Source organism: Malaclemys terrapin, chromosome 1, assembly GCF_027887155.1.
Source record: "Malaclemys terrapin pileata isolate rMalTer1 chromosome 1, rMalTer1.hap1, whole genome shotgun sequence".
NCBI lineage: Eukaryota > Metazoa > Chordata > Testudines > Emydidae > Malaclemys > Malaclemys terrapin.
In genome coordinates, this window is record NC_071505.1 from 69,218,636 (window position 1) to 69,232,110 (window position 13,475).

Here is a 13,475-nt window from a genome sequence, read left to right on the forward strand (position 1 = left end):
CCCATCTACTCTTTCACAGACATGGGGGAAATGTACTTTATGAGGTCTATTACTTGTGGTATGTAGGTGACCAGACTAAATGATCACTAAATGATGTTCACTTCTGGCTTTAAAATCTACAAATCTCAAGAGTATGAACGGAATGCCAGCCAGTTGGTTACTCCTGGGAGTTTTATTTCAATTTAATCTCCATTTACTGAAATAAAATAAAAAGGTCCTGAACATGTTTACAAAATAAAAGGTTTAATTAAGAGAAAGGCCTACATATATTTATTAGTCAAAGAAAATGAACCGAATATTATTATGTCCCTTGGGTATGTCTACACTTACCTCTGGAACGATCTATCCAGCAGGGGTCAATTTATTGCGTCTAGTGAAGACGTGATAAATCAACTCCCGAGCGCTCTCCCATCGACTCTGGTACTCCACCAGAGCGAGAAGCGTAGGCGGAGTTGACAGGGGAGCGTCAGCAGTTGACCTATGGCAGTGAAGACACCACGGTAAGTACGTCGACTTCAGCTACATTATTCACATAGCTAAAGTTGCATAGCTTAGATCAATTCGCCCCCCAGTGTAGACCTTAGAAATAGCAAAAACTGGAGTAAAATGGCTTAACTTTCATTTTTAAGAGATGCTTTATATATAACCCTCTACAACCAGGGCTCAAAAAATTAGGTACTTATCTTACAATGAACTCCAAAGGGCAAATCTCTGCATCATGCCTCATTCCCTTTAACAACCTTTAAGCTCAGTCTGATCAAGTCATCTGATCAGTTTAATCTCCACATTAAGATTTTCTAAGGTTTTTAGATATTCCCTCTGAGTCATCAGGTCCTCGAAGAAACCAGTCACACCTACTCACTCGGAAAGTTAAATTAAGAATTGAGACTTAATAAAGGGCAGTTCTGATGGTGGCACCATATGTTGCATGATGTAGGTATGCTACTCTTAAGAAAAATAAATTAAATGGTAACCAATAATTTTCACGAGTTAACTAGTAAGGGTAAGAACTAAATTTTAGTTACGCACTGCTTTGATAGTGCCATATCCTTGTTCAACTTTGATCAGCTAAATAATTGTTCCAAAATTCTTTATTTTTAATGGAGAAATATATACATAAGTACTTCTATTATTGAGTTCCATGTGGGCTTGCCAGTTGAAATCAAAGTGGGGCCATTCTATGGAAGCAATCCACTTGCACAGAGCTCATTATAGGGCCTACACTTAGGCTAGGTCTACAATAGAAACAATTTGCCAGGATGGCTAGCCCGACAAACCCACCTAGCATAGACCCTGCTTATACCAGTAAAATAAGCTATACCAGCAAAACAATTGTATGCCATCATATAGCTGTAACTACACTCGGACTTTTGACAGTATACTTGTGTTGAGAAAAAAAAAAAAACCCCACACCCCTAGTCAGCATTACTACACTGGCAAGTTTCTAGTGTAGACTTAGCCTTAATGAGTGAAGTTTAAATTTTTTAATTTCAACTTTATATGCAACTTGAAAACGTAAAAAGTACCTCCACATCACCACTCCTTTTCTGACTTATTTGTATTGGTTAAACCTTGTTTCCTAATGCCATTTTATAAATAAATAATCACGTATGGCCAACACTGGATGATAGACCATCATCCAGGCCACCTATTTTTTTTATTAGTATGTTTCTCAAGCAGTTACTTCTCCTTCAGTATTTTATTCCCTTGGCCCAGAGTTAGGGTATAAAATGTCAGTGTCACGCACTGAAATTTGCATTATTTCATAATGCTTAGTTTGTTTCAAATCTGCTTCCAGAAACTGAAGAAATTAAACAAGTGTCTTATGATAGGTACCTGCATACTCTACATGGAAACAATGCCACATACCTTGCAGTCACATTATAATGTGTGGAAGACAAATAGTTAAGAAATACACACCACACGTGTGAAAAATAAATATTAGCTCTGATAAACAGAATGACATATAATATATAAAAATACAACTGGTTGCTTTTACAAAAGTTATCAGATTTAACATCTCCATATCTGAAGCTTGTTATACAGTGCCAGTCTGTTAGAGAAACGTTTCTTCAAAAAAAACCAAAACAAACAATCCCCTTCCCCTAACATATTCCTGTCAAATTCTTATGGCCTGATGTTTAGCGTTCTGTACCAACCCCCCTTCCCCAACTTGCTTTTTGTATTATGCAATACTGAAAACCTTCATGTAAGGTTTAAAACTCCTAATCGCTCTCACACATATGATGTGAATGGTGAAAAGATACTATTGTACCTTTTCAGTTGTTTATGATGTGACAGAGGATACCAAATGATTTTCTTTTCAAGCTCCAAAGATTTTACACTGCTTATTTAAGTCCATAAATCCCCAAAATATTCTCTTTGTCACAAACATGTTTTTGAATCTTTTCATCAGTGTTCACTGGCAGTATAGCAACGCTGATAACCCCAAGTCTTAAATCTTCAAAGTACGAAAACAGTTCCTTTGCAAGTGTAAAAGAAATACAAGTGTTCCAGCTGGCAAATCATTTCTTCTTCTTCTTCTTCTTTTCATCTGCTGCAATTTTTAATTTAACTTCTTCCACTGGAAGTGCTCCCAGCTTCTTTTTCTTTGCTTTCTTCACCTTTTGCTTGATTGCTTCAATATCAATTTTTGTTTCAGTAGAAGCTACACAATAAAAAACAACAAACAAATATGAGAAACATCCCTCTTAATTTTTTTCCAGTATCTACTGGAAACAGTCTACAAAATGATTCCATGTTTATACACAATGAGCTGTGTCTAACAATGAACACAGAAAGAAAGAGATGGGGGGATGGCAGGTTGGCATGTGTGTGTTTGTCTTCCCCAGCCAGTGGCCTTTGCAAGCAGTGATTTTAATAAAAGGGTTTTAATACCACATATAAACCAGAACTGTGGGATTTCCTGCGCCTGCCTTTCTCTTGGGCAGAAATCATGAGATAGGATCAAGTGTTCTTATCTCACATAAGCTACTTCCTACTTGAGCATAGGCTTGAGCTGACATTTTTGGATCTCAGTTCTTCTCTTTTACTTCAAAAATGTTTTTGTAATTTATTTTGGAAGGCTGACAGATTTACATTAAGTATACCCAGTAGGTAAAAGTAGAGCTAGTAGAGAATTATTTGACAAAATCTTTTTTCATGAGAAAAATACCCATTTGTCAAAACCTAAATTGTTTGTGCAAAAGGGTTGGTTTTGATGAATTTCTTGTTTCTACATTTTTTGTTGAAAAACGTTTCAAAGTTGCCAAAAGTGTCCCATTTCAACATTTTCTAAGTGAAAAATTCTGATTTTCAGTCAAAAACAACTTTTTGTTTAGCAAATTAAGTCATGGTAAAATGTTAAAAATAAAGAAGGTTGAAATGTAGAAGTTTCAAAAATATTGAAACAAACATTTTGATTGATCTCAACCAAATTTGTTTTTCCAGATTAACATTTTTTTGCAAATAGACAGAGTGTGACCTTTAGTTCCAATTCAGGACGGGATACTTTTTCAGCATCTCAATTTTTTCCCTGCCCAGCCCTTGAGCTCCTGGCCAGGGAGGCTAGTTCCCAGCCCCTCCCCTGCTGTTCCCCCTCCCATGCAGCCTCAGCTCACTGTGCCGGCAGTGCGGCGGCGTGGCTGGCTCCGCCCGGGCGGCGTGGCTCAGGGGCAGATTTACCAGTGAACACAGGGTGTCCTGGCATGGGGCCCCCCAACAGGGGGCCCCTGGGCCGGGCACTCGGGCAGCTCAGCACTGGCACCCCCCCCACGGTGGGGGGGGGACGGACAGGCTGCACTGCGGGGGCAGGGGAGCAGGCGGGCAGTGGGGGTGGCGGGAACGTGGAGACATGGGCAGAGGACTCAGAAGGAGCACCAGGTGGCCGCACAGCCGGCTGGAGAGAAGAGGAACTTTGAAGGGGAAAGCAGGCTGCCCCTGCTCTCCTGAGTCCTCCACCCATTTCGCAGGTCTGCATTCCGGTTAGGGGCAGGGGTCCCGGAAAGTGGCGATCAGGGGACAAGGAGCAGGGGGGTTGGATGGGCCAGGAGTTCTGAGGGGGGCAGTCAGGGGGCAGGAAGTGGGAGAGGGCGGATAGGGGGCGGGAGCCAGGCTGTTTGGGGAGGCACAGCCTTCCCTACCTGGCCCTCCATTCTGTTTTGGAACTCAGATATGGCCCTCAGGCCAAAAAGTTTGCCCACCCCTGCTCTAAGTGGTGTCTTTATGCTTCAAACATCAACCAAGTATGATTAGCAAGTTCATCTTTTCTTTTAATTTAAAGAAACTGTTAAAGTGGAAAAATCAACAGACCTTCATAGCTCCTATTCTAGCACACAGACTGAAGTAGCAAACACACCTTCGGCATGCCTGATGATCCAGTGGGTCCTTGCTAGCTTTTCTCCCAATGTCACTCTCTAGAGTCGACACTTTGTTACACTAAACGTTCAAAGACAGCACTGCTGTAGGCTGCTTCATCTATTCCGTTGCCCCATGCAGCTCCACTGATGGATTTAAATAGCGAGGGGGCCTTGCACTGAACCTCCTCACCCACAAGGTGAATTTCATACTTAACGCTCCATATACCTCGGTTGGCTAAATAGCCACCAACCAAAGGAAAGTAGCTTTAAAAAAAACAGTAGAAAGGATTCTAGAGACAGGAAACAAACATTACCTTTTTTAGGTTTTACAACTAGCTTTTCCTTGGGAGGGATAAAAGCTTTATTTCTTTCCTCTTGTCTCCTACTAATGGCTTCTGCTTGTTTTGCCTAAAATACAAAAAAAAAAAAAAAAAGGGTCAAACACTTGACTTACCAGTCACATCAGACAAAATGAGAACTGTACTGACCAAAAAAACAAACCCATTTTCTTTTTGCTGAAGGCTGAAACAAATCAGAACTGCCTTACCTTTATCTCTTCCACCCTCTTTCGTTTCTTCTGGCTTTCTTTCAAGAAGTATTCACCACTTGCCAATTCTTTATCAACCTGTAAAAAACACATTTGTGTGTTAGAGACTGATACTGAGGAAGCATCCAGCATCAACTGATCAATGTTCCCAATTACTTACGAGCAAGATTTCAGGACCTTTTATCTTTCCTGTCGAATTATACAAGGCTTAGACTGACCTGGCTTTCTGGTTGCGGAGGTGGGAAAGGTGTGTATTCCTTCTTAACATTTTTCTTCTTTGGCTCCTTACGTTTGTTCAAGTTCTTGTGTTTGAACTGAGGCAAAAATCGTTCCCAACTTTGTGTTCTTAGTTCAGGGTCCTTTGACAGCTCCCGTTTAATCATGAGAGTCTTTAATCATTTCAAAATATTAAAAAGAAATATTATTTAAAACATATAATTGAACTTAGGAAGTGTGTCAGTTATTTAAATACATAGGTGAATCACCTACACTCACAAGGAAATTTGGTGGTTTAAGCAGGAGCAGTCAGACATGCGAGGTAATTACACCTCTACCCCGATATAACATGAATTCTGATATAACACAGTAAAGCAGTGCTCTGGGTGGGCGGGGCTGCGCACTCCGGCGGATCAAAACAAGTTCGATATAAACACGGTTTCACGTATAACGCGGTAAGATTTTTTGGCTCCCGAGGACAGCGTTATATTGAGGTAGAAGTGTATGTCTCAAGGAGTTCGTTCTACAGGGGCTCAGAGACATTAACAGTACCAGGGAAGCTGCCTTGATATAATATTAATGAGTATCAAGCTGCTAATCATGGAGACACACAGATGAATATGCACTTTTCCTTTGGTGCTTTGTCAGGTACTGTTATGATTACACTGACTGTGTACCCTAATACACAGAAGTATATTCAAAGCAATATACTGCAAATGTTTCTTTAAAAAATTTCATTATAGGAGAAACCCTCAAAATAAAGTATCACAGGAATACTTAATTTATAAAAAGCTGTATCAATTAAGGTGCCTTGTGACAAGGAACATACCTTAATACAGAAAAATAGACAAAGATGCAACCCCTTACAAAATGCACAGTAATGTACTAGCCTTAATAGAATACACCGGACCACACCCACCTTTATATTATATATGGGATGAATATTCTTCATAGTGTCCAGGACCACTTTTCTAACCTAGGTTTAAAAAAAAGCAAGGGGAAGGGAAAACACAATCAAGATTCTAAATTATCGTACATGAAAGTCCTAAATATACAATGATTTCTTCAAACTCCTTTGCATAAGTGGAACTTTAGAGAAATATTTTTCTCTAAACCTTTTTGAATTACTTATCTTAAAACTAAATACTTAGTAGTTCCCCATAACAAAAGTAAAAAACTTTCAGATAGAAATATGATTTTTAATTTTTTAAGTGATATCTTCAATTTTAAAAAGGCACAATTTACCACCACGTTTAGATTTTTATCAAACAAATGGTTTACAATACCCACAATCAACAGAAAGGTTTCCACGAATTGTGTTATAATTCCAGTGGAAACAACTGCTTATAACATTCTCCTGCAGAGCTTGCAACTCAAAACAGCACTCAATCTGACAGTGAAACCAGTTTCACTGACTCTGAAAAATACCGGTACTCATATACCTTTATATTTATTATCATCGTTTGTATTGCTGTAGCACCTAGCAGCCCCTGCCACGGACCAGGAGCGCACTGGGCTAGGTGCTCAACACAGAACAAAAGCATGGCCCCAAGGAGCTCACACTCTAAGTAAGAGACAATAGATGGATGCAGACAGAAAGACAGGGAAATACAAGGAAACAATGAGATGGTGTTGGTTAGCTTGATAAGCAAATGTCTCCGAGCAGTATTTCCATCCTCATGAAACTCATGTATTTCTGCATTGTTTCTGCCCCTACTGTGTATGATGTAGGTTGACCCACTTACCTTTCCTGCGATCAGACAGCTAAAAGCAGGAAGGGGTCAAGTTGAGTGCAGATCCACATGTGACAGTCATGCAAATTATTCAACGAGTTAATGTGCATGCCAACAAATAATTTGAATATAACTATCAACTTCACCTGATGGTTAAACACACTGTGCCCCAAGTAATGGCAGGGATAGCACATGGAAGGCAAGTGAGTACTGGGGTAGGTCAGATGGAGGCTATCTAGGGATGCTTGGGTTGGTTGGTAAGTGGGTGGGTCCTGGAGGGTTTAAAGAATGCTCAGGTTGTTGGGATGAGGAGTTGTCTTGGAAGTAGCTACATGTTAGCTAGCTGCTGGGGGTGGGTAGGTGCTGGATCCTAGCTGGAAGGTTAGTGGGGGTGGGGTGGGGTGGGGTGGGGCGGGGCAGGGCTGGTGGTAGGGGTCTATTAAAAAAGCTAGTGCGTTCTCTCTCTCACCTCTTTTAGCCCATTAAAAGGTCCCAGAGCTGAAACAGTGTTCCCCTGAACCATGATATAACAGTTTGTTAGCAGTTCCAGAGCCTACACAAAAAAGGGAATAAATTAGTATAAATTGGTGCTTAGATAAACAACTTCACACAATTAAGATCTTGATTATTACATTTGTAAGATGTACCTTCAGAGTGGATCCTTTTGGCCCAATGAGTCTTTGTCTTCTTTTTATAAATCTCTCTCTGTTTCTCACTAGAGACCCTATTTTAATGATGTCACACGCAGTGTCATCCTGAAGGATGCGTACTGCCTAAAAAGGACAATCAAAGCTATGTTAGAAATAAAAGAGAAGAGCAAACATATAGGCAATCAGCACTACCACCAGCACTATGTCATTGTGAGCACAAATTCATCACTTATTACTAAATGAAAGTCAACTGAACACTCTGATTTAAGCACAGTTTCAGTATTCCCAGATGTACTTTTTCTTTTGAAAATTATATTTTATTCTCCACAACTGACTTTATTTGAAAATCATAAACTTCTTTAAAAATAGGAATGTAAAATTAACATAATTTAATATAGATAAATTCAATATTAAACTTGAAATACTAAATAGTTTATATAAATTAGTGGCTTTAGCTACAAACCTGTTCAAACGGAACACTTCTTGCTAAAAGCTTTATTAAATCTCTTGCCCTGATGATCACATATGGATCAAAAGTCTTCTTAGTTGTGGTGACAGTTATACTACCTTCAATTAAGTCCAACGTCGCATTCACATGCTGCAATATTTATAAAGAAATTAAAAATAATGGTCAATCACACGTAGTCAATTGTCAGAATAAAACATTACTATTTTTATGCTGGGTGCAGGTTTGATTTCTAAACTGACTGTCAACTTAATACATTAATACATTAAAATAAGAGTGCAGAATTCCATTCTTAATTCTTAAAATGTGAATTAATATATTAAGAAATATATACTTAAAATATATTTATGATTTTGCTTTAAATAATTAACATTATGTGTAATAAATCTTTGAAATGGCATAAAATAAATTTCTTATATATCTAGGAATTATTCATACATGTTCATTCAAGGCTTTCTGCACCAATGGCCAACACTCTTTCAAGTAAGCTTCTCTGTATTTCGGAAACAGAGTTGCAAAGCTGCTTTCTTCCAGAAGCCCTCTAGGATTATCTTCTCTTGTAAAGGCTGGTTCTTTCCATCCATCAGGAACAGTGAGAAGTTCTGACTCATCTACTGTTACAAATAAAAAAAATCACTTGATTTAGAGTGCTTTTCCCTGCAACAATTACTATTTTTTCCCCCCATATAATTATTACAAAAGGAACTAGATTAACAGTCCTAAATCTTGGGGTGGGTGGGTCTGATTTTTGGGGTGTGCTGAGTATCAACAACTCCCTCTGAAATCAAGAGTAGCTGTAGATGTACAAGACTATTAAAGGAGGATCTTAAATTCCTCTATTTATACAAGGAGCAGATAAGGAAGGTCAGCGGCAATGAAGACCTATGGATAAGAGAGGCTTCAATCTTTAGTAGTCTGTTTGTTCTGCTTAACAGATATTATAATAAAAACAAATGATTACCAGGCAGACAAGTTTAATGACAGTGTGTAGTTAGACATTTTTCTGTGCAGAAAACAAGAAAATAAGATTTGGTGACAGACATTTGTGGGCTAATTTTTATTTAGTCATTAGGGTGAGCTCTGAGGAGTGGGAATCCACAATAAAATTATTTAGTGTGTTGTTCAAACTGAGTAACTTAACATTTCTTTATTATCTGGAGTGGTTTCAGGGCCGGCGTTTCCATTTAGGCGACCTAGGCGGTCACCTAGGAACCAGGTTTGGGGGGGGCGGCATTTTGGCAGTGGGGGGTCCTTCCGCTCTCCAGGTCTTTGGCGGCAATTCTGAGGTGGGTCCTTCACTTGCTCCGGGACCTGCCGCTGAAGTGCCCCAAAGACCGGGAACGCGGAAGGCCCCCCCCGCCGCAGAATTGCCGACAACGACCGGGAGCGCGGAAGGACCCCCACTCCTGAGTGGTTTAGAGAGGCAGGTGGAAAGAACAATCTGCCTTTAAGCACCTCACTTTCTTGTTACAAAATAATTCATACCAACATTGTCAAAAGTTCCTCATAACTGGAGCAATTGGTGCAATAGAACTCTAGCAATCAAACCTGTTATCAGTGATGGCAATGAGAACTCTCGCATTGCTAAATATTATGTATGTGACGAAGGGTAGGTCTACACTACTACTTAAGTCGATTTAATTTGTGTCGCTCGGGGGGTGCAAAAGAAATCTCCCTGAGGGACGCAAATTACAGAGACGTATGTGCTGTCCACACTTGCGCGATGTCAGCAGGAGACGCTCTTCCACTGACATAGCTTCTGCCTCTCACAGGGGTGGAGTAACTGTGCTGATGTAGAACGGCATAGAACGTCTTCACCAGACACACTGCAACTATGCCAATGTAGCGCTTCTAGTATAGACCTGCCCTAAGTCTGCAAAACTAGGCCTTTATTTAGTGTAGTGTTTTAAAACAAACTGTATTTCCAAATGTTTGGCAAAGATGACCACCACAGTGGGAGTGGGAAATCGGTATAAATGAGGGAAAAAAGCAGAAAGCAGACAGTAATTCAAAATAATTAAAGACAGCCCTTCACCCCTAACATTTAGTTTACAGAGGACTGGATAATTCTTGGCCCATTTATGTCTGAAATTCTTGGTATTATTTGCTTACAAGTAACAAGGAAGTATTTGAAAGACAGAAAATCCATTAATCTCCATGTCCCCACCCTGCTTCCCCTTTCTCTGTAACCAACTATTGGTGTCAGATATGATCTGAAGGTATAGCTATACTTACAGTGGTGTGTAGAATACAGACACAGCACACCCAGCTAGCATGGGTATAAATGGCAGGGGAGATGGTGAGGCACAGCTTCAGCAAGTAGAATGCCCTGTATGCCTGAACCCTCGGTGTATGTACCCTACACAGCTCTCTACACGCCCCATCAGTGCATCCCATGTCTACACTGCTATTCTTATCTGTGTAGTGTCCTATCACCTCCTTGCTGCCAGAGCCTTTACCCACCACAATGAAAGGCTCTGGCAGGGAAGAGGCAGCACTGCTTCCCCCCGCCAGAGCCTTTCACTGCAGTGTGTAGCTAGGATTCCCAACTTTCTAATTTTTGAAAATCAGCCCCCCCATCCCACCTCTCCCTCAAGGCCTTGCCCCTTCACCAAGGCCACATCCCTGTCCTGCCTTCTGCTCACTCCTCTCCCCTCCCCACGTTGCTCGCTGCTCTCCACCTCCCTTCCTCTCCCACCAGCTGAACCCCCTCTGCTCTGGGGGGAGGTTGCCCTGGCTGAGCAGGGCTGGCATGGGTTCATGACCTGGCACACACACCCCTCCCACGCAGCAATCGGACTTTTGGTCTCCAGTTAGTACATCTGGAAACCTTATCTGGAGCTACATATGTAGAGATAAATATAAACATAGTCTGCGTAAATGTAGACATGGTCTGCGATACACCCCTGGGGCCTGACCCCGGACAAGGGTCAGTCATTATAAATGTTATCTGGGGACGTCTGCATGAGAAGCAACTGGGGTGTTGGGATTCAGATGCAAATTTTGATTTTATTCTGTTTATTATTTTTTGGGGGGGAAAACAGAAACAGGAAGTCATCCATGCCCACCGTACACTGAGCATCCCTACTAGCCACCCACCCTGGACCAGTTATAGCCCTGTATCATTACCACACCCACTACTGGTAAATCCCTACGCACACTCATTCTATGTCATGTCCCATTCCTGGCATGACTACAGAAGTGTAGTGCCAGTGTGACTCTGGCTTACACTTGCCCCAAACAGATGTAGAGTAAACAAACACCTTGTAAGAGCAACCATTGCTTACAAGCAACATTTCCCCTGGGAACACTTTCCCTACTGTGAATTGTCCAATTGGTAATAGCAACATAACCGCCGCATAAAACCAACATTTATGACATTGTGATGCCACATCCAGGGGGGAGATGTGGAGGCATGTAGAAGAGTTACCCCCCCAAACTGCATCTTTCCAGTCCCCTCCTCACCCTGGCCCTCCAGCACAGCTCCAGGCACACTGCCCTGCCTGACAGAACCTCCATGGAGAGCATGTGTAGGCGGGAAGGTCTGAAAGAGAGGAATTGGGGGGGGGGGAGTGGGAGTGCACGGGAGACAGGGAACTGGGATCAGAGGAGCACAGACACAGCTGGAAGGTTTCCTGCTCCCTTCCCCAGCATGTGGGGCTTGTGAGCAGCAGAGGGTTGCTATATTGCAGTGGGGAGTATCAGGGACCCCTGTGCACTGAGCTGTCCCCTCCATTTCAGTTGCCAGTGGCAGCGTGTGGGTGTACTGTTTTGCAGTGGGGGCCAGGTGACCCCTCCTCCCCAGGCCACTTCCCTGTGGGGCCTCTCTACTGTCCACGCTAGGCGCCACCCCTTTCCCTCTCTCCCCCTCATTACAGGCTGCACACAGTGCGGTCCCCAGCCATCCATCCCTTGCCAGAGTGGAGCATGAAGCTGCCAGAAGGAGCATCCTCAGCAGCGGGGCTCACTCTGCCAGTTTGCCGACTAGGGGCTCCCCTGCCCCATTCCGCCCAAAACTTGGGGTTCCCACACCCGCCAAGGTGAAACACCCTTAACTCTTCATACGGCTTTGGTCAGCCGCTTAGGAGCAACATAGCAAAAGAGCACCGAAATGTTGCTGCTAAGCGTCTACTGTATTGTTCCCGCCCATTGAGTCTCTGCCTGCAGCCCACGGGCAGGGCACAACACATGGCATCTCACTGCTGATGCTCAGGACAGGTCCCCGAGCAGCACGGGCCAGGTGTGCATGTTGCGGGGGGGAGGGCTGGCCCGGCAGGGGACGGGGAGCTGGGCTGGCTCAGGCAGTGGATCCTGGTTGCACATCATGGGGTGGGGGTGTTCGTTTTCAGGTCTCCACGTGCAGCTCACCCCAACCGCACCAACTGCCTTACAGCAGGCCGCGTGTTCACCCTTCCCCCCACACAGAGATGAGCGCGAGCACAGCCCTCCCCGCAGCCCAGAGGGGCGAACACGCGCGCAGGCCCCCAGAACGAAGCGGCGGCGGCGGCAGCAGCAACAACGCGCCCCCCGGGTGCGCGCGGAGGGGTCCTAGGCCGGCGCGCGGGGCCCAGGCCGAGCCGTCTAACTGCTCCGCCACACACGACTCCCGCTCGGATCCCGACGCGATGCTCCCCTTTACCTGCTTTCTTTTTGCCCCGGTCCTTGGACGCCGGAGCCACCTGGCCGCTCTCTGCTTTCCTGGGGGCCGCCATGTTGCCGTCACCCCCGTGACCTCTCACCCCACGCACGAACGGACGCTCCGCGCGTCCTGGGCCCCTCCCCCTCCAGAAGCGTTGTCACTACAATCCTGCGGCTGGGCCAGTTGCGCTGCATGCTGGGGCTTGTAGTCCCCCCCGCCTGCGTGCCGGGCCGCGTGGCGCGCGCAGGCTTAGCAACTACCGCCTCGGGAGTCGGGCGGCGGCCAGCTTGGGTATCGCGCTGCCTAGCAACTCCTCCTGGAGCGCCTGTTCCATGCTCCCAGCCCAGCCTTTGTTGCCAGGGCCGGCCTGCTCTACTGTTTTTGCTGCCCCAAGCAGGGCGCCGATTGCCGCCGTGGACCGTGGGGGCAGTCTGTGTGCCCTTGGGGTGACACACGCGTTTCCACGGTAGCTTCTGAATTCAGCCGGAAGACAGAAACCGCCGAATTCCCGCCGCGGCACAGGGACTGCCCCTGCCATCCGCCGTGGCAATTCGGTGTGCTGCTTGTGGCGGCAAAAACACACGGACAGCCGCCCCTTGCAGATTGCCGCCCCAAGCACCTGCTTGGAATGCTGGTGTCTGGAGCCGGCCCCGTTTGTTGCTCTGCACGAGGAGGTTCTCTCCAGGGTAGCGAGGTGTTTATTGGGTCCCCAGTGCTGAAATATCCAATTTAGCACTGCCAAAGAAACCATAATCTGCCCGTTTCTCTTTCAGTGGACCCAGAATGCCGAAAGACAGGTTGCTAAACTGAGGATTTCATCAGGGCTGCCCGGGGGGGGCAAGGGGCCGCAGAGGCCCACAAGCGAA

General features: G+C 44.3%; 1 protein-coding gene across 2 annotated transcripts; it reads right to left on the reverse strand.

Moving 5' to 3' along the window:
• Window positions 1–1,469: 1,469 nt before the first annotated feature.
• Window positions 1,470–12,693, reverse strand: KRR1 (KRR1 small subunit processome component homolog). 2 transcript variants are annotated; one of them, XM_054026838.1, is made up of 10 exons: window positions 12,610–12,693; window positions 8,409–8,584; window positions 7,968–8,102; window positions 7,502–7,627; window positions 7,324–7,407; window positions 6,041–6,097; window positions 5,124–5,294; window positions 4,906–4,983; window positions 4,673–4,766; window positions 1,470–2,668 (listed from the first exon to the last, which is right to left on the reverse strand). In XM_054026838.1, exons 1-10 carry the CDS (start codon window positions 12,680–12,682, stop codon window positions 2,526–2,528), a joined length of 1,137 nt encoding a protein of 378 aa, XP_053882813.1. In that variant the 5' UTR covers window positions 12,683–12,693; the 3' UTR covers window positions 1,470–2,525. The 2 variants fall into 2 exon arrangements, with proteins under 2 accessions (XP_053882813.1, XP_053882821.1); XM_054026846.1 differs by having other exon boundaries at window positions 8,409–8,581; window positions 12,610–12,685.
• Between the last annotated feature and the right edge of the window lie 782 nt (window positions 12,694–13,475).